General features: G+C 32.2%; 3 protein-coding genes across 5 annotated transcripts; 1 reads left to right on the top strand and 2 right to left on the bottom strand.

Moving 5' to 3' along the window:
* Positions 1–4265: 4265 nt before the first annotated feature.
* Positions 4266–13078, top strand: LOC101209817 (V-type proton ATPase subunit a2). 3 transcript variants are annotated; one of them, XM_004152618.3, is made up of 18 exons: positions 4266–4680; positions 5553–5597; positions 6921–7043; positions 7134–7241; positions 7446–7556; positions 7639–7812; positions 8037–8174; positions 9291–9398; positions 9583–9690; positions 9809–9957; positions 10330–10483; positions 10565–10725; positions 10801–11007; positions 11164–11347; positions 11440–11523; positions 11610–11803; positions 12431–12490; positions 12587–13078. In XM_004152618.3, the coding sequence occupies exons 1-18, from the start codon at positions 4567–4569 to the stop codon at positions 12789–12791; spliced, it is 2427 nt and encodes an 808-aa protein (XP_004152666.1). In that variant the 5' UTR covers positions 4266–4566; the 3' UTR covers positions 12792–13078. The 3 variants fall into 3 exon arrangements, with proteins under 3 accessions (XP_004152666.1, XP_031736421.1, XP_031736422.1); XM_031880561.1 differs by having other exon boundaries at positions 4593–4680; positions 5525–5597; XM_031880562.1 differs by lacking the exons at positions 4266–4680; positions 5553–5597 and adding an exon at positions 6275–6820.
* A 1865-nt stretch (positions 13079–14943) lies between these two features.
* On the bottom strand, positions 14944–19345 carry LOC101210316 (cysteine protease RD19A). Its single transcript, XM_004152620.3, has 4 exons — positions 18818–19345; positions 18592–18711; positions 16368–16614; positions 14944–15554 (listed from the first exon to the last, which is right to left on the bottom strand). Exons 1-4 carry the CDS (start codon positions 19292–19294, stop codon positions 15283–15285), a joined length of 1116 nt encoding a protein of 371 aa, XP_004152668.1. The 5' UTR covers positions 19295–19345; the 3' UTR covers positions 14944–15282.
* Positions 19346–20795: 1450 nt separating this feature from the next.
* Positions 20796–25871, bottom strand: LOC101210064 (transcription initiation factor IIF subunit beta). Its single transcript, XM_004152619.3, has 6 exons — positions 25441–25871; positions 24073–24181; positions 21974–22104; positions 21786–21860; positions 21555–21704; positions 20796–21268 (listed from the first exon to the last, which is right to left on the bottom strand). The coding sequence occupies exons 1-6, from the start codon at positions 25636–25638 to the stop codon at positions 21149–21151; spliced, it is 783 nt and encodes a 260-aa protein (XP_004152667.1). The 5' UTR covers positions 25639–25871; the 3' UTR covers positions 20796–21148.
* Between the last annotated feature and the right edge of the window lie 620 nt (positions 25872–26491).

Here is a 26491-nt window from a genome sequence, read left to right as displayed (position 1 = left end):
TGAAGAGCTTAATTATATCTCTTTTGCTATGTTTGGCTGATCTCTATATTATATATTACGCAGCCGGAGAGTACTACAAAATGGAAGGGTGGTCCAAATTTACCGCATGCACTGCCAATTTGCATGGCATGGGGCGGCCATTTTTTTTGAAAAAATGGTAATGCCTATTGCCCAATGAGGCCAATATTGGGGGTGTTCGGAAACAGTACATTCTTCATCACTTTTATGCTTGATTTGGTGAAACTCTTTCATTATTGTTTATTATTTGCCCTATCACTGATCATCTGCCTGCACCAATTGATTATTGATTCCTATCTTTCTCTCTTTCTCTTTTGTGTTTTGTGTATGTGTCTGTCTGTCTGTCTGTCAATCTCTTTACCTATTCTACTTCCTTCTTCCCCCCCCACCATAAATGCTACTTCTTGTCTCCTAATGCCTAGAATTTTAGATTTAGGAAAATACCCCACTCTCTTTCACATTTCCCCTTTTTATTTAATGCTCCTATTTTTTTTCCCAACTCAATAAAAGCAACATTTTTTTTATTAAGTGTTGCTTGAGATTGCTAAGTTTATTATAACAATGTGTGGTTATAATATATAATTTGTAAATTCTATATAATAGTATTGGGTGTTGATTAATTTTAGTTAGGTTAGAAAATAACCAACACTATAACAAACAATGACAGATAAAAAGTGGAGAGCATCAGAAAAGTTTGAAATAATATTTATTATACTTAATATGGTAGATTATAAATAGTTACGAACATCACTATTATATTTGTAATTCTAAATTCTAAACATGAAATGAATTATAATAATCTATTCTACTAACTTCAAGTTGGGTCTTGACATTCTGTCATTTTTTCTTACATTGAAAAATAATACGGCATCTCGAATCACATTCATCTTTGTAAATCTTATCCAAATGCTCAATCACAAGTTGTCGTGTGATCAATTTTTTAAAATGCTATTTTTATTTTTTCTTTTGCAATTGAAGAGAATAAATAGAGATGTGAGTGTAGTGTAGAACATACGAGAGTGGTACTCTTTTTTTTTTTCTTAGCATAATCATATAAGAAGTTGAGAGATTCAAGCATTTGCTCAATTTTGTCCTGAGTTGAGTATACACATTATTTACCCTATTGAGCTATATCGCGGGTTAGGGATGTTTAGGGAGTTAGAGAGGTTGAACTGGTAAGTTCTTATGCTAATTTTGATGTTCATAAAGTAATATGAAAAGTTTTGCTTTAGTTGGATAGATGAATTAAAATTACGTTGTGTTTAATCATTTTTTAGTAAGTTTAAGATTGAATTATAAATTTAGTAACGAAAGTAACATTTAATTTTGTATGGAATAAGTTTTTAGAACTGTGGTTCAAGCATTAAGAAAATCCCAGATTTGTTAGACATTTAAAAGAAAAATGAATGTAGTAAACACAATTTAATAGGCACAAGATTTTATTTAGACACTTTTAAGCTTTACAGCCCTATTAGACAATATATATAAATTATAAATCTAAATGCATTTTCAAGTTTAAAGATTTATCAGAAAGGAATAGGTTATTAAACTTGTAATTTAACCTATCTACAATAATATTAATATATACTTCTATCGGTATTTGTAAGTACATTAATAGACACAATTAAATTTTACATAAATATAAGATATATTAAAGAGACGTTAAGGAAAAATACAACTTACACACATGGAATAGAAATTCATAATATTTGAAAAAGCCGAGACGTATTTCAAATTTTACTAATATTATTATTTAATAAAATACTTAAAATCTAGTGAATGAAAAAATAGTATCATTGTTAAACATAGGGATCTAACAAAGTTTTCTTTTTCTAATGTGTGACATCAATGAAAATAATTAATCTCAATAAATTTGGTTAAGAATATATCTCACCCTCAGAACGACGTCGCATGTATGTCCAAAACCCGTGGTCCTTGATTTTCATGCATCACATGCTGATTATTTTACGTATATCATTCTTTTGTTTGCAGCAACCTCGATTATTAGTTGGTAGCACCCTACGACCAAGCAATGTCGCTCATATTTGTAATCTTGCATTTAAATATATTCACCAAACTCTAACTCTAAAGTTAGTTACGCCCAATATTAAATGGTAACATATTCTACAAGAAACTGCTAGTTTGTGGAGGATTGTGACCTTGCAACCATATGATTTTGATGTCTATTTAATGTTTCATGGTTTTATGTAGCTTTCCTAAAGCTTTTTTTTTTTGGTTAGCTTTCAAATGAAGCATAGAAAGGTGTAGCTGTTTGTAGAAGAGTAAGGATTATTATACGTACCATACCATACCATACATATAATTAATTGAGAATAAGATTTGAAGAGTTCTAAAAATGGTATGAAATTATAAATTTTGTTCTCCAAACTTTCTTATAAGGATATAAAGATATAATTATGGGATGTGATCAAACTTTCAACCTCATAACTCAAAGTCATGTCAGTTATTATCAAGTTAAGTTCATCTTGAAAAGTGTTTAATAAATTCCGAAGCATTCAATTTTGTGTGTACTGAATGGTCTTAAGAACATTATATTTTCAACATTTTTTAAAAAATGAATAAATTTAATTGACAAAATTAAATGCGGTATCAAATAAGATATTTTGTGTCTCCAATTGGATTCGTCAATTTATTTGTCTAAAATAAATGTTGAATATGTCAAATACTTATAGTTCTAAAAACTTATTAGATACACAGTTATATTATATTCATTTTTAACGTTCAAATATGTATATATAAAAAATACAAATATGCAGATCCATTGGTCTATAGTAAACTTTTTAAAATACGTCTAGAGATATTGCTGATAGATTCAAAAATACAAAATCGAAAGTTCATTCTATAAAGGATTTGGTTCATTTTGCTGCTTTATTAGATAATACAAAATTTATTCGATCTTCAATAATTATTACGAGTTTTTATAATAATAATAAAAAAAAAATTGATGATTAAATAAAATTATTGCAATCTAGTAGGCCTAAGTTTTAATGTATAGTTTGCTTTGAAATTAAGTAGAAAAGATTAGTTTGTTGTCACTTCTCCTTTATGAGGGTGTAGTATAAAGGATAATGTCATGAAATAAAAGATGAGAATTATTAAAAATAGATTTTGATAATTAAAAAGTTAGTTAGTTTAATACGTGATTTGCTTTCAAAGGAAGTGAAAGGATGAAATAGGCATCGTTCTTGAGATTGTTACTTCTGTGACAAGAAGCTATATTTAGCCCATAAAGGATTATCCAAATTAAAAGCTGAAATTACTAAAAGTATCTAAAGATTGTGATCTGATTACAAAATCATATATACATAAATCAATGTGATTTCTTAATTTGTAAATTGCTTTCAAATGAAGTAAAAAAAGAAAGTTGTCAAGTTGGGATAGCTACCTTCCATTAATGATTGGTCCTCGTAGGCGTAATTAGAATTAACTGTACCGTTTAAGGATTATTAATTCATAACTAAATTGATGTTTTGAAATAAATGAAAATGTTTACTTTCTTATCTGAACGATCTCCCTAATATTTTGTTATACTTTTAAATATTTTCGATATGATTCGTCATAGGTCTAAACTATAAACTTAGGGTTATTTTACTAAAATAAATTGAAAAATAAAATCTTATCAAAATTTCACGTGAAACTGAATCTTTATAAATTTTAATTTGTTATCTTTCAAAAAAGAGTAAAGTATATAAAAGTCACTCCGAATACATTTTTAAGTATATTTTAAACCATTTTAATGAAAAAGAGTTTAAATTACAAGAATGAGTTTATTAAAAAACATTTTTTTTATAATTAAATTCAAACGAACCTTATATCTCCTTATCTAACATTTAAAGCGAGAGATTAAACTTTTGACTTCAACGTTAATATATCTTACTTTATTCATTTTAATAAAATCATATTATTTGGTGTTTTTGTAACTAAAATGCTAATGATATATTTTTAAAGTCGTAATTAAAGATATTATTTTAATGATATTTTAGAGCATATTTTAGATTCTGTCAATATTGATCAATTATAGCAAACTTTTAGATTCTGTCAATAGTAATTATCGATAAACTTCTATTATTATCTATCAACAATGATGATGGAAGTATATAAGTGAATATCATAGTGTCCGCAAATTTTCGTATATGTTAGCAAATATTTAGTAAAATTTAATTATTTTCTTATTTTTACTATGTGGTTGTTATTAAGCGATTGCAACTTGTGGAGTTAAACCGGTGCGTTTAAGGAAAGGACAGAGACCGCGCAAGGATCAGAAATTTTAGTCGTTGAGGAATCAAATTACAGGCGCGAGCCAAACAAATAAGGCATAAAGAAACGCCGTTGAAAAAGGGAGCGAAATGAGCCAACGGTCGCTAGCAAAACGACGAATTATCTGATTCTTTACTGCAATTTCAGTTCGTGATCTCCCGCGAACATTTCCTTTCGATCTACCTTGATCGCAGGACATTTATCTCGAGGCTGCTATTTTATCTGCATTGAGTTTTTACGATTATCGAAGAAGATATTGACTGTTTTTCCATGGATCTGCTGCGATCGGAGCCGATGCAATTGGTGCAGCTGATCATTCCTAATGAATCGGCACGACGGACGATTTCCTACCTTGGTGACCTCGGTCTATTTCAATTCAACGATGTGAGTCACATTGCATTGGAAATGTTATCTTCTGGTTTTCGTACTTCTTGTCTATTATGTTAGGTTTCGTTTCTCTGTTCTTAATTGTTATTATCATTGTAACTCTGAGTTTGTGATTTGATTTTCATTTTCGTAAACGCTAATGTAGATTTCTGAAGTTTTCTACGTGATCTGAATACTTTTCTTTTATATATCGATGAGAATTCCTGGATTACTTTATCAATTAAGCATTCGCAAGTTGATTTCATTTTTTGAACAAAAGGTATATTTACATATCTTGGATCACATTTTGTCAGGTTCCGTTTCTTTATTCGTAATTGTCAATGTCCTTATGATCCTGAGTTCACTACTTGAATATAAAAATTCTCTTTAAGGCTAATGTAGCTTCCTGAAGTTCTGTACAAATCTTTGATCCTATTTTTTTGTCCATTTCATGACTATTCTTGAATATACTTTAGGAATTAGAATTCGTAAGTAGATTTCATTTTGCGTACAAAACGTATGCTTACATCATTCGCTAGTGGTTCTTCTTGGTTATCATGCTAGGTTCAGTTTCTTAATTTGTTTGAAATCGCAATGTCAATTGTAGCTCTGAGTTTTTTACTTGAATTGAATTTCGGTACGTGATTTTTGAATTTTGAACTTGTATTTTGATGATAATTTCTGGACTGTACCTTAGCTATTTAAATATATTAAGTGGATTCTAATTTGTTAAATATATTCACTTGAATCGTGGCAGATTTATTTTGCGTATTCTACATTGCCAGACAACATTGAGAATTTGTCTTATTCACATCATCGTATTAGGCCTTAATGCTTGTTTCTTGTCTGTTCTTGTTTGTAGCATCTGATCTTTAACTTTCCCTTTTTAGCTCAATGCATCTAAAAGCCCATTCCAACGGACGTATGCTGCTCAGGTGTGATTACTATATCTCTGATTTATGCTTATGGCTTCGTTACATCTTGGAATCTTGCTTTTAGCCTGCTTAAGGATTTTATTTCTAAATTGAAAGTTCTGATACTAACAAATAACAGCACGAGCACATAATTGCCGTAAATGAACAGTACTACTTGCCTATTAGGGGTTTGGTAATATGGCGGATGCTAGAATGAATTGCCTGGAGACTCAGGATACATTCGACTCTGAGTACTTTGATACCAAAGTAATTTCCAGTCATGGTTGGCTCAATAACTTACATGACAATTTTTCAATTTGTATTCGAGCCGAGTGAGGTATATAACATTGATAGAATTTTTTGGAAAGTACATTTCCATTATTTACTGGGAACCCAGTGGTCTGTCTTACTCTTACTCAACACCGTATGGTCTTATCATGTTTGTGTATGTATATTCCTAGACATTACATGAAAACTGTAAGCCAGTGGACAGTAAGTTTTAACTTTCATCATTACACTGCCACTGCCCTTTGCTTGGAATATAAGAAATTAGATGGTTGTGCAAGCTTTTATAATTGAAGAATGCAGACTATTCTGGAGAGGCTTGAACTTGAATCTGATAAATTTCTAGCTAGAATGATTGAATTACGCTTGGTCTAATGGTTATGAATATTAAAATAAGTTCTATAGATTCTCTGACAGCATGCTTACAAGTAGTGTGTGAACATAACATTTTAGTATTTTTCATTTTTCTTTGTGCCTTTCCTAACTTTTTCGTGTACATAAGTGTGGCTCTGAATTCTGCTTGATTCTATCTTCTCTTTCCTCTTGATGGCACTTGAATTGCCTATACTTGTGCTGTTAGTGTCATACCTTATAACACAAGTTTCCTACAGACTAGTTGCTACTCAAGACTTCATCCCATAGTTGATAACGGGTTTTACTGATGTATTGTAGTTGCAGCTGTATTTGTGGCATAAAGATGAAGGAAGCTTAATTTAAGATTTTACGTAGTACCATTACGTTCATCTGTTGAGGAGATCTTTCCTATGGCTTAGAGAACTTCAAAATTTTTAGCAGAAATACCATCAGTTTTCTGAATTAGCGTCCTGCTTCCCTCATCAGTTATACTGTGAAATAAAACTTTTATACTTCCCAATGTAATGAGTAGGGACGACCTTGATGTAGCAAGTGTAGTGCGGTGTATCCATGCTTTTGGTCTCGTTTCTTGTTTCCTCTTTTAGGTTAATATTTAATTGACAGCAGTTATGTGCAGTCTCTGTAAACAAAATATCGTAAGCTTGGTTTGATGGTGTTTGTTTGCCTGCTATTTTTACTAAGCAGATTAAAAGATGTGGGGAAATGGCTCGGAAGCTACGATTTTTCAGGGAGCAAATGACAAGGGCTGGTTTATCGCCATCATCATATTCTTTAGGGACTCATGACTTTGATCTGGATAATTTGGAGGTAGTTGGATTCTTTTTCTTCTTATTATTTTTTCCATCTCTCTCTCTCTCTAACGATTTAAATCCAGTAGCCTTTCATCGACCTTGGTAGGTTAAACTTGGAGAACTTGAAGTAGAGTTGTTAGAGATAAAGGACAACAACGAAAAGTTACAACGCAATTATAGTGAGCTATTGGAATACAAGCTAGTGCTCCAGAAGGTGTGGAATGTTTCTATTGATAAAAAGTTACTAAACTTCTGTCAGTCCTTACTCTTTAGTAATGTTGTTTACTTCTACATTGAAGTCGTTTTATAATCTGTGATCAATAAAGCTGCTTGGATTTTGTCAATTTGTTGGCAATTACTTGAATTTATGTGATTTGCAGCCTGCAGAAGATGGCTTATAACTATTTTATGATTTCAGGTTGGTGAGTTTTTTCATCTAGCTCAAAGGACAGCTGCAGCTCATCAAAGAGAACTGGAAGTGCAGCAAAACGGGGAAGGATCTATTGACACCCCCTTACTATTGGAACAAGTATGTTTTTGTTGTCTTGGTATCATGTGGACATTTTTTGTGTTCTTTTGAGTAGTAGCTGGGACTTTGTTGTGTCTTGTAGGAAATGACAACCGATCCAACGAAACAAGTTAAACTAGGATATATCAGTGGTCTAGTTCCGAGGGAAAAGTCAATGGCTTTTGAAAGGATTTTGTTTCGTTCAACTAGGGGCAATGTGTATCTGAGACAAGCTGTGATTGATGGTTCCGTTACTGATCCTGTATCTGGAGATAAGGTTAGCAACGGGAATCCCTTAGCTACAGAAGTTAGCTTCACAAAAGGATGAATTCTATTTGTTTTCTCTTGCTACGTTGGGTTACAGTCAACAAATCCGTAGTTGGAAGAACATTTGCCTTTTCCCTGATTGGTTTTTTTCCTTTTCATTGTTCCTGAATTAATTTGTTACCACAAATTGTTCTTTATGGCCTTGCCTTTGTGAAACTCATATCTGAATTCCAGGTTGAGAAAAATGTGTTTGTCATATTTTATTCTGGAGAAAGAGCAAAGGAAAAAATTCGGAAAATATGCGAAGCTTTTGGTGCAAATCGTTACCCATTCACTGATGACTTGGGCAAACAATTTCAGATGATCACAGAGGTAACCGCGTTTGTTACTGTATTTTATTCCCTTCATAATTTCTTCTCTCTTTCTACCCCCACTGTCTGGTTGGTAGTGCTAACAGTTCGAATTTGAAGTGGTGAATGGTGTATAAAATTGAAGGTGCAGGATGGTGTATTTTGTGGAACATTGAGGTGAAGAGGCTATAATTCTACACGCTTTTGAGGACTTTTTGCAGTTTTCTTGCTTTCCCTGTCTCCGGCTATCTATTCTGCTTTTAAATGTTCATTTCTGTTCTAATTATTTACTGCATATGATATTTTGGGGAATGAATTGAATTGAGGCTTTAAAGAATTCATCAGTCTTGATAGAAAGTCAGTCTTGGACTAGTATACGAGAAACCTAAAGATGAGCATACGTGATGAATTATAGAAAATAAACTAAGTTGTGGAACTCTTTGGGGACTAAACAATCACTCTTTAGAAATAAGGAACCAAGGATATTACTGTAGAACTTATGGGTTAACCATGAGGTAACTAAGGAAGCAGCATGATAGCTGCTGACCAAGGTTTGACACTTAATAACTTGTCATCTGGGCTTCTGCAATGGATTCATCAACATACTAGTCACAAGATTTTGTTCGCTGTGTACATGTCATCCTGACATCTGACTGTTGGGATTGGATCATTCCAACAACTCACAAAGTCTTCTCAAAATCAAAGGTAGCTAGCTGATGGGACTGCACGTTCTGAATCCTTGAAAAATGAGCTAAAAGGCTAGATTGCTAATATTTTAATGGTTGAAATATCAGTGAGCAGGAGGCAATTATAGCACAAGAAACATTAAACTCGAACTCAGTGTAGATTTCAACTGCTTCTATCATTAGTGCACTAGAGTTATCGTCCAAATTTGAGCTACCCTTAGGCCACACTTGGTACCTAGCCGCTTAGAGTACTACAAATCTAACGACGCCACATTTAAGAATTGATGTGCATAGTTAGAAGTTAGTTAAAAAATTTTTTTTGGTAAAATACATCAACGTTTGGCTATTAATTATGACTTTTATTCAAATACATCTTTGGACTTTTAAACTTAAGATCCCATTGCTAATTTTTTGCTGCGCCTAATCATAGTTGTAAGTTCTGATGAGTTTAGGTGTCTAGAAAGCTCTCCGAATTGAAGATTACCATTGATATGGGGCAACTGCACCGAAGTCAACTCTTGCAGACGATTGGCCATCAATATGAGCTGTGGAATCTTCTGGTTTGTTTCAAAAATCATCCTTGAAATTTAGTGAGCTTTGAAAAACATTGTGTTATTTTATAATATTCATTACCCAGACTTAGACTTTTCATTTTGCTCATGTAAGTATTTTTGTAGCCTGTCTGCATGCTTGTAGATTTCTGCACTCTTACTGAATTTTTTTACTTTGACTTTGACTTTGTAGGTAAAGAAGGAAAAATCTGTTTACCACACTTTGAATATGCTCAGTGTTGATGTTACAAAGAAATGCCTTGTAGGTGAAGGATGGTGCCCTGTTTTTGCAACAATTCAGGTTTGTTTTCTGTGTTATAATTTCTGGAATCAACATGCTCTTCTAGATCATTATGGTAGAAGGTGCAAGCAAAATGTATTTGAGATACTTTTTAGTTAACTTGGCCGATTCCTAGCAGATTCAAAGTGTGATGCAGAAGGCAACCCACGACAGCAAATCACAAATCGAGGCTATCTTTCATGTTTTGGATACAAAGGAAGCGCCACCAACATATTTCTGCACAAACAAATTTACTTCTTCGTTCCAAGAAATCGTGGATGCATATGGGTGAGTTTTTTCATTCGAGTTTAGTTGTCTTTCTATTATTTCAGAAGTCTGACTGCATACATTTTTTTTCTAACGACGCAAAAAAATTATATAAGAGTTTGGAAAAACAAAGGGTAAGGATTAGGCAACATTTCCAATCATTCCTTTGAATTGGCATGCTGAATGTAGCAATAATCATGTGCAGAAAATATTGCCATGCTGAATGTTTCAATTATTTCGCTTTAAGTTCTCCATGTGAATTGGCTGAAAGAGGCATCCTTTTTGTCCTGGAGATCACTTAATGTGCTCATTGATCGATTTAGTTCTTTCAGTTCTTTCATATCCCTAAATGTATTTATTGTGCAGATGCCTAAGGTAAATACTAAATTGCAGGGTTGCTAAGTATCAGGAAGCAAATCCTGGAGTCTACACTATTGTCACCTTCCCTTTCCTATTTGCTGTAATGTTTGGTGATTGGGGCCATGGAATATGCCTGTTGCTGGCAACATTATATTTTATAATAAGGGAGAAGAAATTCTCCGGCCAGGTAATTACCCCCATGTCTTGTAGTGTGGATTTCTTGTCCTTTATCTCCCAATGCAAGCTTATTTGACATTGTTAACTACAGAAACTTGGAGATATCGTTGAAATGACTTTTGGGGGTCGTTATGTTATCATGATGATGGCACTTTTTTCGATCTACACAGGACTGATTTACAATGAATTCTTTTCTGTCCCATTTGAACTTTTTGGGCCTTCTGCATACGGTTGTCGTGATACTTCATGCAGGTACTAAACAGTGTAAGTCAACTCCTTTTGAGCTATTTTTCTTCGTGCAAACGACTTACATCCCTCGTTTTTCAGGGATGCTACTTCCATTGGTTTAATAAAGGTTCGTGATACATATCCATTTGGTGTGGATCCCAAGTGGCATGGCACGCGAAGTGAGTTACCTTTTCTCAACTCTTTGAAGATGAAGATGTCTATCCTACTGGGAGTAGCTCAAATGAATCTAGGAATTATACTGAGCTACTTCAATGCAAAATTCTTTGGAGAAAGCATTAACATCTGGTGAGTTGTATTAATATGGATCCATTTGTATCAATCAGTCAAATCTTTTCTCTATTGGCACACTTTATAATATCTTAATACAAGAATCCGGCGTTTTATTTCAAGTGTGAAGATTCCATTTTCTTTACAACTGTAAATTTTGTTTCATTGTTTCAGGTACCAATTTGTTCCCCAGATGATATTCTTGAACAGCTTATTTGGTTACCTCTCACTTCTCATCATTGTAAAGTGGTACTCTGGATCTCAAGCTGATCTGTATCACGTAATGATATATATGTTCTTGAGTCCTACTGATGATCTAGGTGAAAATCAGCTTTTCCCAGGACAGAAGTTCCTTCAGGCAATTCTCTTGATGTTTCATGCCCTTAAAAAAAGGTTTCGTATTATTTGAACTGGAATCAACTCTAAATAACTACATTTTTACACTACCAGCTTCTGTTACTTCTGTCTGCCCTCACTGCCGTGCCATGGATGTTATTTCCCAAGCCTTTTCTTTTGAAGAAACAAAATGAAGAAGTAGGTGATATTATATTTTCTAAGTCTCTTATTTTATTATACTTTTCCTTGTCATTCATCCCAATTTCGGATCTCATCTTTTCTAGAGGCACCAAGGACAATCCTACTCCGTACTTCACTGTACAGATGACAATCACGAAATAGAACGACACCACGGTTCCCATGGCCATGAAGAGTTTGATTTCAGTGAGGTTTTTGTACACCAACTTATACATACCATAGAGTTTGTCCTTGGTGCAGTCTCGAACACAGCATCCTATCTTCGTCTATGGGCCCTCAGGTAATTAAACACACAATATTTTATCATTCTTTACCCTAAATTGACATATTATATTTAGATGCATTAACTTTTAATTATTATAGGAATCTGTCGATTTCTTTTGTTGGTTGGTCTTTACCAGACCAGTTACAACTACTTAAATTTAAAATTACTTAATTAGTTGTAACAATATTGTTTTTAGTTTTCTATCTTTTGAATTTAGGTTCTTTTTCTTCTAAATTCCATACGACGATTCTCATATTTCTTTTTTATCTTAATTACATTCGATTCTAAAAACAAATACAATTCTCAGATTTAGGTTCGTTTTCTAAAACGTAAGAGAACTTTCATGTTTTTAAACTTTAATTTTTAAAAGCAAAAAAGTTATCAAAGTTTTAGCTTAGTATTTGAAATGTCTATTTCATGTCACGGTAGAAATGTCAGATTTGTAGACGTAAATCTTTTCTTAAAGAGGTGATAAGTACAAATTACACTGTGTTGCGTTTTACCTCTATGACAATTAGCCAGCCATTTATAAAATGGCTTTAAACATTCGTGTAGTTTGCGAATATTCAAAGGAGTTTTTAGGTCCAAATTTCTATGTTTCTTGCCATCTGACATTTAACCTTTGTTTTTTCTTCCACTCAGTCTAGCGCATTCAGAGTTGTCGAGTGTATTTTACGACAAGGTTCTACTCTTAGCTTGGGGGTTAGTTCTGCTCTACCACACCTTTTCTTCTCCCTATTTCGAAACAAAAAAAAAGGAAAGAAAGAAAAATTGCAACTGAAGAATCGATATCTGCAGGTTCGATAGTTTGATCATCCGAATAGTAGGAATGGCTGTTTTCATTTTTGCAACTGTGGGAGTTCTACTAATTATGGAAACTCTAAGCGCATTCCTACACGCCTTGAGGCTCCACTGGGTGGAGTTTCAGAACAAATTCTACGCTGGAGATGGATTCAAATTTTCCCCTTTCTCCTTTTCGTTGCTTCGAGAGGAGGATGAGTGACACAAAACTCAAGAGGTTAGTTGCCTTCTTCCATATTTCCAACTGTTTTGGTTTCTATATAATTTACAAATTTTGTTGATATTATTACCTTCTCTTTTTTAATATATATACCTGAAGTGTGTTTGTCCACATATACACACACGAGTGTTAATATATAAAGTACATATGTAAATGAGAATTGCTTATAAAGATGTTTTAATTTAGATTTACGTGGTCTAAGTTTGACATTAGGTTATTGGCTAAGGTATATAAATTTGAGAATAAACTCACCCGCAAAATTTTACTTATGTTGCAAATTGCTTTTAACTGAAGGAAAAAAGATAGTTGTCGTGACGGTGGGATTGCTACCTTCATTACTGAGTCTTCCTCGTAATTAGAATTAATTCTATAGCCTAAGGGTTATTGATAAATGAGTAAAATATGTGCTAAAATAAATAAGTAAATTAAGAGAAGTTTAGCCAAAATCAAGTTTATTTGTTTATGAAGGATTCAATAAGGTTTAAGTTCAAATTTGGCCGTTTAGATTTTAGGTTTAATAGTATAATAAACTATAATAAAATTTTAGATTATATCAATTATAGAAGTACGATGGTCGATTAATACTACTAATAGAAGTATATAGAGAAATTTATTTTAACAATAATAATTAAATATATAACAGCATTTTAGAAAGAATTGCAAATATAGCAAAACTATCACTAATAGACTTCATATGGTATATCAGTGATAAACCAATATTTGCAACATGGTCTATCAGTTATAAACTTGTATCATTGATAGAATTTGACAAATTTTGCTATATTTATAAATTTTTTAAAATTGTGCTATATACTTAATTAATTTGAATTTAATTGCTAAATTTGCAACTATTTCAAGCATATTATTAAAAATTTATTTATGCATGCATGATAAAATAGAAATATTTTAAAAAATAGCAAAATGAAAAAAAAAATTTATACAATATAACAAATTTCAAATATACTAATAGACATTTCAATAGAGTTTTGTTATATAGATAGAATCTAAAATTTTATTTATTTGATAAATAAATTTAACATCGTGCCATCTATAATAATTTTCTTAAAATAATTTAATATTTTTATATTAAACGTTAATTAACTAGATTTAATTTAATTATTAAAATAGTTAAATAATATAAATAATTAAAATAGTAAATATTTGTATTAAATGGATAAATCACATAAAGTACTAGTCGAAATTGTATTATTTGAAATTTTTAAACCTTGAGTAATAATATAGTCGTATCTAATAAATAATTAAAATTAAGGAATTGATGTTTATTAATTAATTATATTATAAGATAATTATAATTGATGACTTAAAAAGAAATGAAAGATATAACAATATTTAAAAAAATATAAATATAACAAAAATTATCGTTGATGGACATGAATAATCTATCAATCATATATTAATATTTACAATATGGGTTATTGATTATAAGACTTCTTCTATTATTGATAGAATTTTGACAAGTTTTTCTATATTTGTAATTTTTTTAAAAATGTTATAGGTAGTTGATTATAAAGTTCTCTCTATCCCTATACTATGTTATATTATATTATATATATATAATATATATAAATATATATATATATATATATATATATATATTTTTTTTTTTCCGTTAATATCCCAAACGAAAATCCAACGGTGTACGAAGGTAGGAAATCCATGTTGGATAGATTTTATTATTTTCATCTATTTGGTCAGTATAGGTTCAATATATTTGGTTTTATCACGTAGTATTGTATCGAGACTTCTAGTACCAGAAAGAAGAGGAAAAATCTTATCAAAATTTCACACGGAACTAATCCTAACAAATTTAAACCATCATCTTAGGGTTTTAGTTTAATAACTTTTTGGTTTTTTATTTTTTATTTCTAAAACTAAAAAGTATATTTTTAAATATTTTTAAATATAGTAAATAAATTAAAATATAGTAAAATTCATATGATTAATAGAAATAATAATTTTGCTATATTTTATAAATATTTTTTATTTTTTTATTTACAATCAATTTTGTATCCACTAAAAATTCAAATATATATATTTAACGAAAGCTATGATTAGAAATTTAAAAGATAAAAAACATAAATTTTAAAAACAGAAAAGAAAAAAAAATCAAATGAAGCCTTGGAAAATTCAATTATATATGAATATATATATACTTGAAACTGAAAGTACAACACTAACACTAACATGCACAAGCCAATGCAACACATACATGACAATCACACAGGATAAGATCAATGTGAGTGCATGCATTTCTAGTACCCAAATTCCCTATAGACTGCAACATTATTTCAACATACAAATTATACAACAATAGCTATCAGCCAATTAGAGAATGAACAATAATTCCATAGCACTTGGAGTAATAATAAATAACCCATGCATTCCCCATATAATATATAGACACATAATTACAAAGTTACCTTAATAGAACGGAACGGCACTAGGCGATGGCTCATTTTGGGATGGCAGCGACGGAAGAGACCATCGACTCGGATCCACAGATATTCTTGCCTTTGCAAATAAAGTAATATCCATTTTCTCCCCAATTTTCGCCCCACGAGTTTTTAATGATCCAATAGGGTTTCTCCTTCAACCGTATCGGAGCAAAGCCTGCAGCTCCATATCCTACAAGGAGAACTCCATGATCTAAATTTCGTTTAGAGCATATGTATGGACATGAAATTCCCTTCATGTATGTTTGCATGAAAACTGCATTGATTCCAACTGTAGATAGAATAAGAAAAGATGAACGTTAGAATTTCATATTTGAATAATATTATTTATTTTTTAAAATTAGAGTAAACACTCTTATAAGTATAGACACAAATACTAAAAGACATAAGTGTATCGTTATATTAGGTTGAATTTAGAATTCAATGAATTTATATTTAATATACCTTTAAAAAGTTTGTGTCTAATACACATTAGACCTATACTTAGTCTTTACCACTAGTATCTAATACATTATGGTACTAGAAAGTACCAAATATGTATCAAACAAGTGTTTTTGAGTGTTCAAGTATATTTAGATCGTGTTGGTCATAAAGATTAGTAGCCAAAGTAAAGTGTTTTCCATTCACTCGAATTCACTTAAGGATATTTTCAAACACAATCTATGTTATAAAAACAAAAATAAAAGTAGTTTTTATTTTTATTTTTATTTTTATTTTTATCTTTTGTCATTTGGTAATGAAGTGTGAAAAACTAATCCCAATCTAAAAAAATAAAAAAGAAAGTTGATTTAGTTCTTGTTTTTTGTTTCTAAAAACTATACTTATTTTCTTACCCTTTGATTGTCGGGGCTTTTTCATATTTGAATTTAAAGTTAAATTCTAAAATTAAAAACAAACTTTTAAAAACGGTTTTTTTTAGTTTTCAAAACTTAAAACAAACAATGATCAAACCTATTTGAAATAGCTAATAAGCTTAAAATACCGTTCGTCACAGACACAATGGGTTTTATAATCAGGGGGTGAGAAATGATATAAAGCATATAAAAAGCGACTAAGAGAATAAATGGGAGAAGAATTAGATTACTTGCTAGAGGGCCGTTCTTGACCAAGTTGGCTGCAATTTGATCAGCATCGTTTGAAATGACACTGAAGTTGGCTGCAGAGGCAGCGATTTTGCCATTTTGGAACTTGCAAGAGCCACGATCCGTGCCGGTGTAAGGATAATCCTCCTCTCTCTCTAACCCACCTGCTTTCACAATATACTCAAAAGCTGAAGTCATTAGTCCCCCGTTGCACCCTGCGTCGCATGCACCAGCTTCCTCCGGATCACACTGCCAAATAATTTATAACTTTATTCATTTTTATAAATTATCACACACTCATATTTCAATTCTAGTCTATGAGAATTTTCAATCAAGATGAAAATAAGTCTTTAAAAATGTAATTGTATGTCGACTAAGCTATATGTCATCATAAATCAGCTGGCTTCACTTCTTGTAAATTCAAGGCATTTTCTCATAGGATATAAATTCAAGACATTTTCTCTTTACATTCAATGATGAAAATTACGAGAAGATAAACCTAGAACTAATTTTATGAAAAACAACAATAAAAATTACCATATATTTTAAAGAAAATATTGGAGTGAGAATTAAGGAGAGAGTTAACTTTTACAATTAAAACAAAAATAAAGACTATTTGTCGTATAGAATTCATTCAAACTATTCAATCAACATGGAACTATTCTCAATCTATACTTTCAAGAAATCTTAGGTTTGGTCTTATTACTAACATTTTCACACAAAATTTTAAAAGCATATTCATATATTATATTTTCATAACATGAAAATAATCATCACTATTCAACCAATAAGATTTATCGAATGTACATTCAAAAAGCTTAACTACATCAACATGACTATTGATTGGTTCACATTTAATTTGTTCTGACCAACCAATTTGAAATAAATAGTCTACTTAAGTCTTTTTCAGTTTAATCCATTTCATCCCCCGTATATCTATACTTTTTGAAGCAACTTTCACCATTTTCTTAAATTCATAAAAAGGCATAAGTAGCTCTTAGTTACAAGCCAATTTAAGTATATAAACATAGCTTGATTGTTTCAAGCATTCTCTCGATTAAGAGATTTAATTTAACTATTTTAGAAGCATTACCCAATAAAATTATTCATATATGTATTTTTTTAGATTTAATACATAGTTAAAACTTCAAGATTAATCTTAAAAAGCTTAAACCAGAAAGAAAATCTCTAATTAATCTTCGTTTAGCTTAAACTAGAAAGAAAAACTCTAATTAATCTTCGTTTAGCTTAAACTAGAAAGAAAAACTCTAATTAATCTTCGTTGTTTTCGATTACGGAACGTGTCAATCATATTTTAAAAGAATATATATGTATAAGTTAGCACACATATATACATACAAAATATTTCGTCTTACACTCAATTTTGTTTCTCACATTAAATCGTCCAATAAAGTCATTTGAGAAGTTCTTTTTTCGAAAACAAATCATTCTTTCGTTTTTTAGAAAAAGATAACAAAGATAAATTATTTTCAATTTATTCTACAAAAATAATATAAGGTTCATAAAAATATGAACAAAAATTTCCCTCAAGAATTCTATGAACATTTTTTAACTGCTAGAAAGAAACTGAAAACCGAGTATAAGAATTAACTAAGAAATAATAGCTTAGTTAAGCATGGCACAAAAAAAATTTAACACGATCTGAATCGGTAGGTGCATCATGCTGTGCTCGGTGAGAAAAATAAACAAATTAAATTTGTTCAACGGATTCCAAAAAAGAATACGTATACACTTCATATCTTACTGTTCTGCAACGCAACTCTCTCCTTTTTTCGGAACAATCATACAACTATTTTCTTTATTTTTTTATTTTCCAAATATCTTTTGAAATCTACTTAAATTTCAATAGTAAATGAAGGACATAGTTGAGTTAAAATCACTCTTATCACGTAAAATTACTTGGAATCCTATTTACTAGTCAATTTAAAACAAATTTTGATCGCGAATGGAAAAGGTGACTCAAATATTAAAAGTGATTTTGAATGGGATGAAAATGATTTGAAAAGGAGAAGTAAACAGTATATTAGAAAGTGCAAACAGAGCATGGTTTCCAAAAGCTACGGGTTATATATAAACGGAACCTCAATTTGTTTTATCTGAATTGACTTTTGCAGTAACAGGTTAAGAGGAGAGAGAAGATCAGATGAACACTTGCGAATAGAAACAAAATGTGCAATAAATCCAAGAAAGAGGAAGGAAACGAACCTCATGATCACAATCCACAAGCTGTTGCTCACTCAGACTAATGAGCTTTCCAGTTGACAAGAAATTAGCTCCCTCCAGCGCTCCAACAGCACTAAAAGACCAGCACGAGCCACAAGAACCCTAGCAGATTCAGAACAAAAATACACCTCTCAGAAAATAAGAAACCGAAATCGCAAGCTCAAATACTCGATAGGCTTGAATAATTTCGTTCTGAAGTAACTCATACCTGATCTTTGACCGGCGTTACGGCACCTTGATCACGCCAATCGAAATCGGAGGCGAGGTTATCAGTCGGAAGGATCGGAGCCTGATGAGCATCAGCAGGAAGACGGAGCCGATTCAATCCGACGAAATTCTCACGGAATTCTGACTCGGTGAGATCGGAAAACCGAGTGACGCCATGGACAGCGTCGGGATCGAGCTTCTGGTGGCGCTTCGCTTTGCGGAGGTTAGCCTTAAAGACACGAAACCTGTAATCGTGTTCCTCATCAGTGGTGTAAGTCTTTCCGAACTTGAGTTTGAAGTCCTGGAAATGTTGTTCCGCTGTCAAAGGACGATCATCAGCACCGGAGACGACTTGACGAATCAAAATATCTTCCTCGTCGCTTACGGCGCTGTTGATTTGATCGGAAGATACACCGTAGGCTACCGTCGCCGATAGTAGAATAGCGAAGAAGAGAGGGATTGCGTTGAAGCGCTCCATTGAGACAGTGAGAGACGGAAGGGAGATATGAGATATTTTTGGGCGGTAATGAATTGAGTATAAATAAATAGAGAAATATCGCGATGGAGTGAACGGCAACGGTGCTGCCACGTTTCAGTTCTGGATTGGCCAAGTTCCGTGAGCGTCGAAGAAACTGTAACGTCGATGTTTAGTTTAGTTATAAAATAGAGAGGGTTAATTGAAATAGAAATTAATTTTAGTTATTCTTAGGAGCTGTTTTGGAAGGATTGAATATAGTCAGATTTATTGGACGAAGAAACCTTTTAATTGATTTAAAATAACTCTGCTGTGAAAACTTTTTTAATTAATTTTAATAGTAATAAAAACATAATGAAATTTAATTAATTTAAATTCATAAATTATGAATTGAATGTAATTTGTAATTGTATCGTTTTTATCCTGCTAAAACTATGTATTTGGTCAAATTTTTTATTACATTTATTTTTATCGGTCAAACCATAATGACAATAATAATAGTAAATATATAGTATATTTTTCAAATACATTTGGATTAATTATACTCTACTCGTCAATTGACATATATTTTTCAATGCAATTGAATTAATTATACTCTACTCGTCAATTGAATTGCAACTTTTTATCGAATTTGAACGTTGACCCCATATGTTAGTACGAATGTAGAAGTAAATAAGACTTAAATGTAATCACATACAGCTTGATTTTTAAATTAATATCAATTCAATCCTATTAGCATTTTAAAAAGAAATATATATGCATTATGCATCAGTAATGATTATTCAGTAAACTCAAAGTTAAAAGTAAATCTTTAATCTAGATTAAATTGAAACCAAAACAAAAATGTTAAAGTTGAGATAGAAGAAATTAAATTGAAATCAAGATAAACGTAACCAAGAGATAAAATTAAAAATGATCCAAAACCTAAGAGTGAACGGGCAATGCGAGATATTATTTGGGCAGTATGACCGAGTAAAAATAAATGAGGTATCGCGACAGACCGAACCGCAACTGTGCTGCCACGTTGCCCCATTGGCCATTTATTTCCATTCTTATTTGAAATTTATTTTACTTATTTTCCTAACTTTTTCTTCAAGATATTTTTTATACCTCTTAAAGTTCAAAAGTGTTGATACAACTTATCAACCCTTAATGTAGACAAATTAAACAGTGCATAATTACTACCCCTATACATCAACCTCATACTAATAAAAATCCAAAGTACGTAGCCATCATGAAAGAACTCATTGTCCATTAATTTCTTCCTATTTACACTAAACATTATCCATCGCCAAGCAAACCTGTGTGATTAATTCTTTCGTTTCAGTTTCAAATATCACTTGTAATCACCAATCTCTCTCACTCACCCACTCTAAATATTTCATACAAGTAGTAGTATCTACGAGATAATCAAAACGAAAACCGGATCATCTCGCCACTGCAAACTACGGTGAGACACGACAGAAATAATTTCCTTGACTAGTAATTAGAATAACACAAGACAAAATGAAAAATCAAGTTTGTGAAATCTGTTTTCCATCATTTTCGTATGGTCATAAAATTCATTATACAAATTCATCTTGTAACTTCCGACGATCTTGCACGTAATTGCCATAAGAAAAACTCCCTCCCTCCCCGCAACTTTCATTTCATATTTGGTTTTACTTCAGTATAAAGCTACCTATAGCAATTAATTTAAACCAACTTCTTTCAACCTCCCATCTCTCCCCTCCCAAGAAAATATAACTAAAGGAAAAGCAAAATATTTTTTCCCCTCTTAAATTAGCAGATTTATTTCTGACCATTTCCTTACCCCAAGAAAAGGGAATCTATATAATGATACAGTCAAAAACTAACCTACTCTCCACCGGTGTCCTCAACAGATTTCTTGTATTCGGGCTTAAGCTCGTACGTTCCTTGATTAGTCCCTCTCTTGTTGTAGACACAGAGCTCATTTAGTATCTCTTTCAAGAATTGCTGCAAAGATAAGGAACATAAATCAAACCAAAAATAATTATTATGTACACGGGCAACAGACAGCCAAAACAATTTATGATCTCTAGGGTGTATGGGTCTCTGATGAACTTTAGAGTTATAGAGAAGGGAAGGCTGTATAGTGTCTAGTGTTGTGTATGTCGGGAGAGTTCTATAAATTATATCTTCTCATTCAATATCTTCTCTAGCAACAGTTTCAGAGAAACAGAAAAGAAGAGTAATATTTTCAAAAATCGTTGATAAATGAGGAAGCGATCAGTAGACATACAGCAGGTTGATCAGTTTCTTGGACTAGTTGCTTTAGGGCCCAATTTGGTTGTCTTTCAAATAGCTTGAACATTATATCTTCTAGTTCCCCACGATCTCTTCTAGTTCTTTTCACGTCTGATTGTTTAACTGGCGCCACCTTCTTCTTTTCCTGCAATAAATGATTGATTATAGAATCATACTGCCACAAGAGTTCAAGAATGATGAAAGAAAACGGTGAGAAAAGATATACCTTTGAAGTTGAACTGATCAAACCAACCATGCCAGGCATAGGCCTCATATGCACACCGCGGTCATTGTCTATCACCTTATCAATACATGAGAAAATTGTGAAATGTAAAATCAATTGCAAACATGGAGTAGTGGGACTTAAGGAAAGTAAAGTATTAGATAAAAGTAAAAGGGCTCTTGATGATGTACTTGAATTTGTCTATTCTTAACCATGGACTTGTTTGTCCTTTCACGGCACAATTTCCCGTACATTTCAAGATTTTCACTGTGAGGCTTCATATCAAATTTATGTTCCACTTTCCCTTCCATTGACACCTTGCCTACAAAAGAATTTACAAAGAGACAAAATCTATAACAAACACCGACTACATTAGCTGATTATGATACATGCATCTTCATCCATACTTGACGGAAATAGTTCTCAAGAGAGGAAACCCTCCCCACCTAATTAAAAAAAATAAAGTTGAAAACAGGAGCTAATGATGTTTGTTAAATTAGTTCATAGTTTCAAATGTAGATCAAGTCAAGAAACTAAAATTGCAGGACAAATCCAAGCATAACTCAATTGGTAGAGGCTTTATCCTCAACAGATGTTCAAATGTCCACCCTAGCATTACTGAACTCAAAAGAAGGAAGAAGTTAAACAAAAACAATACTTAATTCCACAAACAAATTTTCTTGTTGGGTTATTAGAACGGCAAGAAATATGCAGAACAACAATTATAATTTTTTGTGGTTTATAAATTTATGGGCTGACAAGCTGAAAAGGGGAGACAAGAACTCAAGACTTCTCCAGGTGGAAGTCATTTATGGAAATAGTGGATTAAAAAAAAGGGCCCTCCACAGGAAGGGGGTCCAACTAAGAGGTTGAGAAAAGTTGTTCTGGAGATTACAAAAAGCTTTCCATAATCGGAACATGCCACAAAGAATATAAACTGCATCAAAAGAAACATAAAACTTGCAACAAAAAGCTAAAAAAACATAGATTGATTCACTTCACGCGTTCCAAATAGCCTTTATTGGAAGATTCTCTCTGATGAAAATCCATGTTACTATAAATAAGAGGTGAATGGAAAAAATAGGTTTTGTTCTAAAACTTGATCAAGGTTAATAAAAAAAGAGTGAAAGGAACTGATTGAATGCTATCATAAACAAAAAAGGATTTGGTAACAAAGGGAGAAGTTAGATCAGGTGATAGCTATCTTCGGTCAACTACTAGTCCACAAGGGCCCTAGAAAGCAAGATCCACACTTCAAGAGGAATTTGTCACCAGGAACCCTCTCCCGCTTCCTATCTAGTGTCCACTTTAGTTGTTAACTCTGCAGCCATGCCAATGTTTTAAGATCCTGTTGAACGCTTTGGGGAAGATGATCAACAGATCCATATTTCACAAATTCATTATACTGACAACAATATTACTTTTGCCTTCTATGATTGTGAGTATTATTTATTGCCCTAATATTTCCTTAGCCTCCTACAGATAAAAATATAAAATCTTGCACTCTCCCAGGAGCCTTCTTGGACGAGGTACTAATAAAATTGCAAATTTGAATAATAACCCAACCTCAAAGGACAGTAGATTAAATTTTTTGCTTAAGGGGGTGGTCATGTCCATCAACCCAAACTAATATTCTCGTATGTGAGGCAACGTTTGGACTGTAGATTAAATATTTCAGTTTAGTGATTGTCTCCATCAACCCAACCTATTATTTCTCTCTATTTAAAAACCCAGGCAACGTTTCCAAAAAGTGAGAGAGATTTCACTTAGGAAAAGATAATTTCACTCAAGGCAGTCCCATTTGGATAAGTGGAAATTGATCACTCTCCCATACTCAACTTGAGGCATATGGCTTGGGAATCACGGAATCACACATCTCCCACATATCTCATATATATTTGGACATTAGTATTAGAACGTTTCTGATACCGATTCTCTGCACAACATGAAGTGTCTATCCTTCATAAGTAACCACAGCCGATTCTTGATAAGTTCAAAATTGGGAGATTTTTTATAACCTCCTTAGCAAAGGGTGAAAGGGAAACCTCACCTAAGTTCTGTCCCTTTTCATTTCAATGAACATCCTCGTTCCTTATGTAAAAAAAATACACAAATGTAATTACACTAAAATAAAAATAAATCTGTGCAAATTGGTGTTCATAACAGAGGAAACAATATCCAGAATAGAGGAAGAAGCATTTCCAGATGGCAGAAATATTCACATATTACATTCAGGGTGACAGCATAGTCAAAGAAAGAATTGACAACAGATAAGGATCATGTAGCTCACCTTGACTTGCCTCTGAAAAGACACACATAGGAACAAAGTCTTTAAACATATTTAAGGAAAAACTTTTTGGCACGTTTCCAGTCTCAGTTCCAGCCATCTCCATCTTGAACTGAGGTTCATTTTAAAGCATGCAAGGGAATACAGTAGTTAGACAAAAAAAAAAGGATAAACAATGAGCCACACGAAACACTCATTATTGCTGGATATGTATAAATAAATTATTTGCTTCCTATATTTATATATGTGTATATACATGTCTGCATGTATGTGCACATATGAGTATGTATGGTCTAACAAAGACTTATCAAAGTTCAGAAATAGCCAGCACAAAGAACAGCAACGATGGTGATTTTTTTTGTGATGAAACCAAATTTACATTAAAACAATTGACAAATACAACCAAACAATACAAAAATATGTGATAACGTCACTACCTTTCTGCTTAAGCTGCTAAAGAAGTCATTCAAATCCAATTAACTTCCCAACTGAAACATGTGTTTGTTAACCAGTTCAGACATAATTTCTATTGTAATTAAGACAACTTGAAGAGCCTTTTTCTAATTCCCTATGTATTCTGCGTATCATCATTGGAAGACTTAGTTTCTTATTTTAATTAATTAATAAATAAATAGAGTGTTCTGACTTTAATTTTATCGAGAGTGTTGATGATTGATATAACCGTGAGTGAGCTCCCAAGTGAAGATTTTAACTCTTCTAGGATACTCAATCTTTCAATTTTAGTTTCAAGGGAGGGGAGTACACGCCTAAACCAAATCTATAGACTATGTTTCACAACACACACCAATGGAGACATTATCCAGGAAGGTCATATCTTTTACAACATTCATAACTATATTTCAGTTTCATAACAAATGATCCAAAATAGGACTTCAATCGTCTTGCACAATTTGAGGCCAAAGCTCAGAACTTACATAAACGAACTAATATCATTCCTCTTATCTAGAACGAATGTTATGACAAAAACAAAATCGACAAGTAAAGAATAGAGACTAATAAAGAGATTAACATGGTTTGGGGGCATTTCGAGAACCTGGGTCTCACTGCCCTATGCTTCTCATTCAATAGGCAAAACAACAGATTTAAGACATTACCACAACAAAATTTGTCAAAGAACTTTGGCAATACATATCATAAAATCAAGCTGCCCCTCCCAAGGAATCAAAATTACAACGAATCAAAATCTAGGGTTCTGCTTCCACATTCATTCAAGCATCGATCAAAGTCACAATTCGAAACAACAAAATTCACAAGATTTAAAGCCCAAGAAAACAAGTAAACCTACTAAGAAAACAAGTCTAATTACTTCGCTACATAAACGTCAATTACAGATGTCGAATTATAGGTTACCTGGAGAGAAGAAGACTCGTCGGATTGAAGAGGATCGAGAGAAAGAATGACCTTAGCGAGAGGAAGAGAATCAGATGGAGGATGAGCCTGCCACGACTTAGCGACTAGCAACGGACACTTCATTAGCCACACTGATCTATCCGCCTTGCCTGTATCCAAGTTACTGCTACTACCGCCGCTGCCGTGCTCATCTTCCATATCTATTAACTTACAAAATCACCCTCTCTCTCTCTTCTGAATTTTCAACGGCGGATTTACTGCAACTTTGTTCCTATTTTTTTTCTTTTCTGGAGACGACGGTGGACCCTAAAGAAGTGGAAGGCGGTGGTCGGAAATCAAAGGGAGGTTTGATATTACGCAATCAGAAGCAGAAGATTATCGTACAAGTGATGTAATCTGTATTCTAAAACGAGAGTATAGACTATAGAGTTGATCTCTCAATCGAGTATTGACTTCCTTCTGACGAAACACACTGATTTGTGGTGCGACCCGCCGCTTCTGATTGTTGCTCAACACAGTAACTTTCTCTTTCTTAATTTTTTTTTTATAATAATGAAAGAAACATCTTTTTTAAATAACAAAATAAATTAAAATATTTATAAGTTAGAATAAAATTTTGAATTATATTATTATATAAATCGATAAACTTTTACTATAAAATTTGAATAATAAATATATTTTATCAAATTTACTATTTTTGACAATTTTTTAGTTTTAATTTAAACTGAATCACGGAATTTGTAAGGGGCAAAAGTAAAACTTTATTGTGAATATTAACATTGAAGTTATAATTAGAACTTCAATTTAGTTGGAGAAAATGTTCGAGGTTTGAGTATGATGTTATTTTAGTCTTTGTTGTTAGTTCAACACATATTGTCAGTGTGCGTTTCAAAAATATCTTTACACTTTTAAAAGATGCATTAGTACTCTTAGTCTAAAATGGTTTAGAATTATTCGGGTTAGTATAATGATAAATTTTATTGAAGTGTTATTGAGTTCAACAAAAACACGTTTTAAAAGTACAAATCATATGGCTTTCTCTTTGTTTTTT

This window comes from Cucumis sativus, chromosome 2 (assembly GCF_000004075.3).
Source record: "Cucumis sativus cultivar 9930 chromosome 2, Cucumber_9930_V3, whole genome shotgun sequence".
NCBI classification, from domain to species: domain Eukaryota; kingdom Viridiplantae; phylum Streptophyta; class Magnoliopsida; order Cucurbitales; family Cucurbitaceae; genus Cucumis; species Cucumis sativus.
This window is presented reverse-complemented; position numbering and strand designations above follow the sequence as displayed.

What these genes read in the sequence shown, in the direction of transcription:
- LOC101209817 (XM_004152618.3), top strand. Translation starts at nt 4,567, where the DNA reads ATGGATCTGCTGCGATCGGAGCCGATGCAATTGGTGCAGCTGATCATT. An exon ending in AACGGACGTATGCTGCTCAG is followed by an intron (nt 5,598 to 6,920) that starts GTGTGATTACTA and finishes TTTACTAAGCAG; the next exon opens with ATTAAAAGATGTGGGGAAAT. An exon ending in CAGGACAGAAGTTCCTTCAG is followed by an intron (nt 11,348 to 11,439) that starts GCAATTCTCTTG and finishes TTACACTACCAG; the next exon opens with CTTCTGTTACTTCTGTCTGC.
- LOC101210316 (XM_004152620.3), bottom strand. Translation starts at nt 19,294, where the DNA reads ATGGAGCGCTTCAACGCAATCCCTCTCTTCTTCGCTATTCTACTATCG. An exon ending in TAACGCCGGTCAAAGATCAG is followed by an intron (nt 18,712 to 18,817) that starts GTATGAGTTACT and finishes TGAATCTGCTAG; the next exon opens with GGTTCTTGTGGCTCGTGCTG. An exon ending in TTGTGGATTGTGATCATGAG is followed by an intron (nt 16,615 to 18,591) that starts GTTCGTTTCCTT and finishes ATTATTTGGCAG; the next exon opens with TGTGATCCGGAGGAAGCTGG.
- LOC101210064 (XM_004152619.3), bottom strand. Translation starts at nt 25,638, where the DNA reads ATGGAAGATGAGCACGGCAGCGGCGGTAGTAGCAGTAACTTGGATACA. An exon ending in ACGAGTCTTCTTCTCTCCAG is followed by an intron (nt 24,182 to 25,440) that starts GTAACCTATAAT and finishes AATGAACCTCAG; the next exon opens with TTCAAGATGGAGATGGCTGG. An exon ending in CTTTTCAGAGGCAAGTCAAG is followed by an intron (nt 22,105 to 24,072) that starts GTGAGCTACATG and finishes ATTCTTTTGTAG; the next exon opens with GCAAGGTGTCAATGGAAGGG.